This window comes from Echiichthys vipera (assembly GCF_963691815.1).
Source record: "Echiichthys vipera genome assembly, chromosome: 4".
NCBI classification, from domain to species: Eukaryota; Metazoa; Chordata; class Actinopteri; order Perciformes; family Trachinidae; genus Echiichthys; species Echiichthys vipera.
Window position 1 is genome coordinate 4,693,976 of NC_139829.1, and position 8,880 is coordinate 4,702,855.

At 41.4% G+C, this 8,880-nt stretch overlaps 1 protein-coding gene across 1 annotated transcript; it reads right to left on the reverse strand.

Annotated features, from left to right (window-relative positions):
• Positions 1–780: 780 nt before the first annotated feature.
• On the reverse strand, positions 781–8,615 carry rnf214 (ring finger protein 214). Its single transcript, XM_083911775.1, has 6 exons — positions 8,315–8,615; positions 3,987–4,216; positions 3,728–3,861; positions 3,338–3,566; positions 3,040–3,249; positions 781–1,894 (listed from the first exon to the last, which is right to left on the reverse strand). Exons 1-6 carry the CDS (start codon positions 8,433–8,435, stop codon positions 1,094–1,096), a joined length of 1,725 nt encoding a protein of 574 aa, XP_083767901.1. The 5' UTR covers positions 8,436–8,615; the 3' UTR covers positions 781–1,093.
• Between the last annotated feature and the right edge of the window lie 265 nt (positions 8,616–8,880).

The following is an 8,880-nucleotide window of genomic DNA, read 5'->3' on the forward strand; positions in this document are numbered from 1 at the left end:
GAGTTTGTCTCCCTCTCAGGACTGACTCGTCTCCTCAGTAAAATGGGAGAGACTAACCTTTAAACCGAGAGTTTGTTAGAGGAAAGATGGATGTTCATACAGTAAACAGGAAGCAGCCCACACACACACAGTCATTACCCTACACACAGGACTGCACACGTTTTCTGCACCGTGTGTGTTGTGATATTTATTGGGAAGCGACGGCTCCTTTAACCTTGCCCATCGACCGCCCAGCGCTCCCATTAAGGCTGACTGGGACGTCCACAGGGAGACAGAGAGAGAGAGTGTGTGTGTTTGAAGGTTTAAAAGGCAGTAGGTTGTTACTTGGAGTGTTTATGAGCTGCTACCTCTGAGTGTGAGAGCTTCATACTGTGTATTTATAGTCAAGTGTGTGCTGTACTTGCAGCTGGAGCCATAATCCAGCTCATCACAACACTTATTTGCGTAGAATTGATCATATTTTAGTGAGAAGCAAGTCTTTTCCAAGTGTTTCTTTGTCTGTCAACATGATCACATCACAACCATGCAAAATACAGTCCTGATTACACAGCACTTTTCTACGCCCCTGGACCGACACCTCAACCCGACCTCATCTCAACAGGTCTCACACAGACGTTTTAAACACGCTGATCAACAGTGAAAATACATAGAGCTGTTAGAAACTATTCATATGCATTTTTTCAATGCACTGGTTTTAGCTGATACACAAGTTTTTAAAAAGGTATGAGAACATTTTTAAATCAACATCAGATTTTATAAACTCTTTAATATGTTTGATGTGTAGAAAGCAGAAAGTGACACAAGAACAAAAGACTCACTTCTGCATGTGAGACATGGTTAGCATTATAAAAGCTAACTATTAGCATGTCATAATTGGCATACAAAACCTTAACAGTAGAAAAAGTTCACATGTTTTTAATTATTCTTTGATCGATTTGAAACTTCTTTTTGGCTTCACGTGAGATGAACAAACGTTGACGCAGAGAAGATGAAAGCCGTTCTTTTAAACGGCTGTGGCTGTGACGTCTGAACACGATGGATTTTGTTTCTGTGGCCACGCGTCCTGCGGCTCGTGGTCGCATCGGTTTCTCAGTCACTTCCCCGGGCAGAAGGGGCACGAGTTGTTCTTGCTTGACTGTAGCCAGACCCTGATGCAGTCTTTGTGGATGGTGTGTGAGCAGCTGAGCGGGTGGCGGCTCTCTGGATCCACGTGGTTCTGACACATCAGGCAGAGTTTGCGAGCCCCGACGGCTTGGCCTCCACCCGCCACCGCCGCTCTCTGCGGGGGAGGTGTGGGCCTCTGGATGGGGCCCGGCGGTGTGGGCCGGCTAATGGGCCCCGGGGCTGACCTCTCGTTCTGCACCAGTTTGAAGCCGACCTGCTCCACGACCTCCTCCATGGACATGCCTGCCAGCGTGCCGCGGGAACTCTTCACCTGCTGCAGCAGCGACGTCAGCTGAGCCCTGTTGCATTGTGGGAAGCGAGCCCCAAGCTTCTCCAGGACTTTGTCGAGTTTGCCGGCGGGTGCAGAGGCGGCAGCAGCTGCAGCAGCAGAGGGAGGCGGGGAGGGAACGACGGGATGGATTGGCTGAACGGGAGGAGACGGGGAGAGGCTGGGGGGCGGAGTCACCCTCATCTGCGCTCTGATGTGGGGCTGGAACTGAGGCTGGTGCTGCGGCGGGAAGGGAGGCGGCTGGAACTGGTGCGGGGGCGGCGGTTGGTGGTAGCGGTGGCGAAACTGTGGGTGGGGAGGAGGAAGTTGCTGGAACTGTTGCTGGTAATAGTGTGGGTGTCTCTGGGGAGGGAGGGGCCGGGTCACTGGGACAGGAGGAGGAGGGGGCAGGAACTGGGGGCGCACCAGAGACTGCATCAGCTGGTTGAACCTCAGGTCGGCCTGTGGGAGGAAGAAGAGGCTGTAAGGTCACGCTAACGGTGGTTACACACGCCTGTTCAGTGTGACGTCATGTGACACTTTAATGTGACACGACTGATCGGACAGTGATTGATATGATTTGCACGTTATTCCCGTGTCTAAAATGGCGTCAAAGCCATCTGGAGAATGGGCTCGACACTCACTCAGTTGCTATGAGTCGATTAATCAATAAGTTGTCGACAATTAAAGATATAATCCTTCAGATGTTTGTCTAGTTATTTGTCTGTTGAGTTCCTATCCATCAAAGAGTGAGCATGGGTATACGCCGCCATGATAGTGATGCTGCTGACAGAAGTTGATCAAGTTGAAATGGTTATATTAGCCCCCCCTGGAGGTCATGTTATAGGCTCTGAAAGAACAGGCTCACCTGCAGTTACATCTTACTGCCAAAGAGGACGCTAGAAACAAGGTATCTCAAATCTGAAGGATTATGACTTTTAATTAATCGCCAACTATTTTGATAATCGATAAATCGTTTTAAGTCATTTAAAAAATAGAAAAAAGAAAACTCAAACTCCTCTGATTCCAGTTTGTTAAATGTGCATCTTTCCTGGTTTCTTTCCTCTGTGACAGTAAACTGAATATGTTTGTCACGTTTGAGGACACCGTCTTCCCATTTTATAAACCAAACAACGGATCCATTAATGAAGAAAATTCTATAAAAATAAATTTAAAAAAGAAACTAACTCTTGACCCTTGGTTGCCGCCAGTGTCGAGAGACATTTATAAAAGCACAGAATAACTTGTGTTTAAAGGATGTGTGAAAAAAACAGCTGTTCCGCAACTCAGAAACTGAAGGTGGACACGTTTACAGAATCTGTACCGTGTTAAAGCATGTCACATTTCAATTATTACGCCAACGTGATTGCTCTCAATATAATTAAATGTCAACCATATTTTCAGTTTCTGGGACCACTTTTAAAACTTTGCTGTAACACTTAGAAAACAGTCTGGGTTGTGGTCTGCCTGATTGGATTGCGTGCAGATTTCACAGTTAATGAATAAGACGAGTGTAACCACGGTCAGAGTTCAACTGTTGCTGTTAAAAAGAACCCGTTAAGTAGCTTCAACGTTATGATAAATCCTTGCTCTCTGGAGGATCTCACCATGGGGACCTGCGGCAGAGATGGCACGTTGATCCTGGGCAGGGACTCCAGCTCTCGGCCCTGCTGCAGCTGCTGCAGAACCTCCTGGAAGCGGCTCTGGAGCTCCGCCTGGTTCCTCCGCACCAGACCTTCCTTCTTCTCCCACTTCTGCCTCTCGTGAGGGTACTGCTGCGGGAACTCCACCCTGAGCGTGTTCAGGTACTGAGCCAGCTGCAGGGAGCAGGTGAGCACGAGGTCAGCATCAGAGCAGCAGCGGTTGTTCATGCTTTAGAAACTTATATCGAGGCGGCTTGCGTACCTCTCTCAGCCAGGCCTCGATGCGAGCCATGGAGACGTCCCTCTGCCTCTCCACGGCGGCGATCTCGTCCTTTAAGGCGCGCAGCTCCGCCTCCTGCGCCTCCTTCGTTGCCCGCTCCATTTCCCGCCTCAGCTCGTCCAGCTCCTCACGCCACCGCCGCTGCTCCTCGCTCTGCTCCTCCTGCAAAGAGGAGAGCTTCCTCTTGCTCTCCTCCAGCTCTTTGGCTAACCTGAGGAGGAAGACGAGAGACGGAGAAGGAGACTTTTATTATGAAGGGGTGGTGTTGGGGAACAGTCACCTGTTGCTCCATTTATCTCTACTTTAATGTCTAAATAAACATTTGTACAGCAGATATTAGAGTCCTTTATCTCCACTGTTGTCTGCAGTTACCTGTTCCTCTCCTCCTCTGCTCGGCTCTTCTCTAATGTCATTTCCTGTTTCTTGACTAAGAAGTTCTTCCTCGTGGCTTTGGAGTTGTTGAGCTGCAGTTTCACTCGCACAGACTCCAGCTTGTCCAGAAGAGCCTGAAAACACAGACACAGTGAGAACGACCATCTGTTGAACCTGTGTGTGTGTGTGTGTGTGTGTGTGTGTGTGTGTGTGTGTGTGTGTGTGTGTGTGTGTGTGTGTGTGTGTGTTTGTGTGTCACCTGGTGCTGGCGGATCGCCTCTTCCTTCTTCTTCTGCACTTGTTGTTTTTGTTTCTCGTGGGCCACGCCCTCCTCCTCCTGCTGTTTCGTCAGACCGTTGTACTGCTCCATCAGCATGGAGCCTTGCTCCAACATGGCCACCACCTGCCTCTCCCAGTCCGCCTCCGTGTTCACGCCACGCTCTTGGGCGGTGCACTCCATCTGCACAGCTGGAACAATCTGCAGCAGCTCTGAGAACAAGAGAGGCTTTAAAACACGGAGAGAACACTGTCTGTGGACAAAAGATTTCCAGACACAGACAGGAACAGCTACAGAGGCGCATAGGTACTGTAGCATTCAGAGACAAGAACAGGCTGCATCCATAGATGATTACTGAACGGGTCTACCAGGCACAGGGGCCCTGACTAAGAAAATGTTACTGAAAAAAACTCAAAATGATTCCAAAGAGACACTAAATGACCACACGTATACACAAAACGACAAAATGACCACAGAGAGAAACAAAACAACGAAAGAAATGTAAAATTTTTAAGAATAGATGCAAAACCACCACAAAAGGATGCAAAATGACTAAAAATATATGCAGAAACCACCACAAAATGCAAAATGACTAAAAATAGATGCAAAACCACCACAAAAACATGCACAGTGACCAAAAATAAATGCAAAACCACCAAAAAAGATGCAAAATGACAAAAAATAGATGCAAAACCATCACAAAAAGATGCAAAATGACAAAAAATAGATGCAAAACCACCACAAAAACATGCACAGTGACCAAAAATAGATGCAAAACCACCAAAAAAGATGCAAAATGACTAAAAATAGTTGCAAAACCACCACGGAAAGATGCAAAAGGACTAAAAATAGATGCAAAACCACCACAAAAACATGCACAGTGACCAAAAATAAATGCAAAACCACCAAAAAAGATGCAAAATGACAAAAAATAGATGCAAAACCATCACAAAAAGATGCAAAATGACAAAAAATAGATGCAAAACCACCACAAAAACATGCACAGTGACCAAAAATAGATGCAAAACCACCAAAAAAGATGCAAAATGACTAAAAATAGATGCAAAACCACCACAAAAACATGCACAGTGACCAAAAATAGATGCAAAACCACCAAGAAAGATGCAAAATGACTAAAAATAGTTGCAAAACCACCACGGAAAGATGCAAAAGGACTAAAAATAGATGCAAAACCACCACAAAAAGATGCAAAATGACTAAAAATAGATGCAAACCATCACAAAAAGATGCAAAATGACTAAAAATAGATGCAAAACCATCACAAAAAGATGCAAAATGACAAAAAAATAGATACAAAACCACCACAAAAACATGCACAGTGACCGAAAACAGATGCAAAACCACCAAAAAAGATGCCAAACGATTAACAATAGATGCAAAACCCCCACAAAAAGATGCACAATGACCAAAAATAGATGCAAAACCACCACAAAAAGATGAAAATGACTAAAAATAGATGCAAAACCACCACAAAAAGATGCAAAATGACAAAAAATAGATGCAAAACCATCACAAAAAGATGCAAAATGACAAAAAATAGATGCAAAACCACCACAAAAACATGCAAAGTGACCAAAAATAGATGCAAAACCACCAAAAAAGATGCAAAATGACAAAAAATAAATGCAAAACCACCACAAAAACATGCACAGTGACCAAGAATAGATGCAAAACCACCAAAAAAGATGCAAAATGACTAAAAAATAGATGCAAAACCAGCACAAAAAGATGTAAAATGACTCAAAATAGATGCAAAACCACCACAAAAAGATGCTAAATGACTAAAAATAGATGCAAAACCATCACAAGAAGATGCAAAATGAGAAAAAATAGATGCAAAACCACCAAAAGGATGCAAAATGACAAAAAATAGATGCAAAACCAGCACAAAAAGATGTAAAATGACTCAAAATAGATGCAAAACAGCAAACAACTAGGTAAAATGAGCACAAAGAATCAAAATGACTACAAAACGACTAATAGTGGTCAAAACTTCTCGGGCGAACTTGATCAAGTTGAAATGGTTATATTAGCCCCCCCTGGAGGTCACGTTATTTGAATTACTTATTTTCTCTGTAGCGCGTGTCGTGAATTCTTCGCGTTCAGAGACTTTTACTTTGAAACTGTTTGTTGTGAAGTCGCGCTGCATTTCCGTTTCGTGGTAATGCGCGTGTCCCATTACTTTTCTTGCAGACGACCGCGGTGATGATGGAAGTTATGATGTTACTGTGACAAGATTAGCACAATGACATGACTATTTTATGATGATGTTGTTTTACATAAGTGTATGCACTGGGCTAAGTCTGCTCATTGTGTTGCTCTAAGACACACGTTTCAGTAATTAGTCTGGTCCCAAACTAGTTGCACTATGTGATAAGCTAACTGGCTAGCTCCTATAGCTAGCTTGTATTCCTGTAAATGTTCAGGTAATGTGTTTCAGTGTGATTTTATAACATTATAAGAGGGGACATTATTACCTTTTGTGTTTAATACTGATGTGGAGAAGTTGCAGATTTAAGCTACAGTCCTTGAATGCTTCTATAATGCTGGATATAAGAAATAAATCATATATTCATGCATTTGTTTATTTGTGTTTTATTTCAGAAACTGTACGTGCACTGACAAGCTTATCCTCTGTACTAATTGTATTTACTGTTACTCTGGGAGTAAAAGACTTAAATCAACTGATGACTCACTGACCGGGGCCCTCTGACTGGAGCCCTGTAGGGGCCACAATCACATCTAACTCAGCAGTTTCAGGGGCCCAACAGCACCAGATCACAACAGAAGTCATTTAAGGAGGATAAAGGATATCTATAAAGGATACTTTCCTATAGAACAGGTCTAGATCTTGTCCTTAAACAAACTTAATAGCCTCTTATTTACATGACGGCATGTGCTTTCTGTCTCTATATGGTCGCACGTTTACAATTCTCTGCTCTCTGTATCGTGCACGGCGGAGTTTCGCCCCACGTCTGCGTTTTAGAAAGACAAAAGCTGCAAACCTAAGGGAAACACTGTTGATTCTTAACAACTAGAAAGTTCTTCAAATGATCAAAGTAAAAATGAGGTTTAAAGACGTTCAGTGGATAGAATTGAGAACATTTCCACATGTGAGGTGCTTTACTTGGGTGCTTTCGGTTCACGCTACATCCATGTGTTACTTTACGCGTTAAAATTTTATACACAAAATGTGAAAATTTACAGATGAAATGATTCATATGAATCTATTGACCGAAAATTAATGTGAAACTATTTTGATGATTGAAGTTGTTTCCCTCATTACACAAACATTTCACTTTGATTATTTCAAGTATTTTTTTTAATCATTTTGATTCTGGGGGTCCTTTTATTGTCATTTTTCTGTTGTCTTAATTACATTTTACACTTAGAGTATGATCACAGTGGGTTTGTAATACTTTTACCAAAGTGAAATTAATGTGAAACTGCAAAACAAACACTGTGGGCCGAATCAATAAATAAAGATTAAATACTGCTTTTACACTAATGCATGTGTGAATGATTATCTAATGATTTAATATAAGTACAGTATACTTGTAATACTTTAACTATATTTAACTGATTAAATATGAAGATTTTACTGTAACAGAGTATTTTGACTGCATCAAAAATATTGTATAAATATAAATACTACAAGTAATCATTAGACAAAATAATATAATACAAAAATAAAATATTATTTAATAATAATAATAATAATATAATAATTAATTATTATATTAATAATAAATACATACAAATTACAAATATGGCTTTCACACTAAGGCATGAGTAAAAACGATCGAATGACAATATATACTTGTAATACACACACTATGTTTGATTGATTATATATAAAAGGTTTACTGTAACAGATTACTGTCCATTGACTTTATAATAATACAAATAAATTATCATTATTTCATATAATAATAAAGAAATACATAAAGAAATAATAAAATACTGCTTTCAACATTGATAATTTACTATTAAGATAAAATATAGTAATATATATTAACATTTTATTAATTATAGTAATAATAATAATAATAATAATAAACATACATAAAATACTGCTCTCACTAAAAAACATGTAATACTTGAGCTATATTTGACTGAATATATACTAATAATGATAATAAACACATACATAAACATACATTTGGCTAAATATATAATAATAATAATAAATAAACACAAACATATATAAACTGATTAAATAGGAGCAAACTGCGGTAAAGCATGTGAGTCCTTCTCTCCTCCACTGTAACGTCGCTCTCGTTATTTACCTTCCACGGTCATGTTTGCTAACACCAGCTCCAGGTCCTCCTCCTCCTCCCGGGTCCAATGTCCGACTTCGTGCTCCTGCCCTGCGGGTATGACGCTAGCCGTGTCCCCGCTAGCAGCCATGCTAACAGAAGTACAAAACAAAACCGGAAGTGAGGCTCTGCCGAACAGAGCCGATATAAACTCCGCCTGTTCGTTAAACAGATAGATATCAACAGAAACGGTGAACCCCGGCAGCCAAAACGATATTTACATAAAACGTTTATCTTTATTAGCCATCGTTAAACTCCCGTTTACAGATGCTGCCGCCACTGATTCGCTCCGCGGAAATAAACGTGCGTCGCTGGATTTCATCCGGCTGAAACAAAACAAAGATCGTCTATTGGAAGGAGGCAAAGCATGGGAAAACTTTTTTTGAACACGAACAAGGGAGGCAACAACAACAGTTATTGATGTAAAATTGAATAAACTATTATTATCACCACACTGTAAAAGATGCTCTGTCGCCTATAAATGATGAATAATCGATTAGTTGGTAAACAGAAAATACATTTTGATCATTGAGCGT

Excerpts from the sequence above, each read along its gene's own strand:
- rnf214 (XM_083911775.1), bottom strand. The coding sequence starts at position 8,435 with ATGGCTGCTAGCGGGGACACGGCTAGCGTCATACCCGCAGGGCAGGAG. Across the intron at positions 4,217-8,314 it reads AGCAAACATGACCGTGGAAG|AGCTGCTGCAGATTGTTCCA; the intron begins GTAAATAACGAG and ends TCTTGTTCTCAG. Across the intron at positions 3,567-3,727 it reads GCAGAGGAGGAGAGGAACAG|GTTAGCCAAAGAGCTGGAGG; the intron begins GTAACTGCAGAC and ends CTTCCTCCTCAG.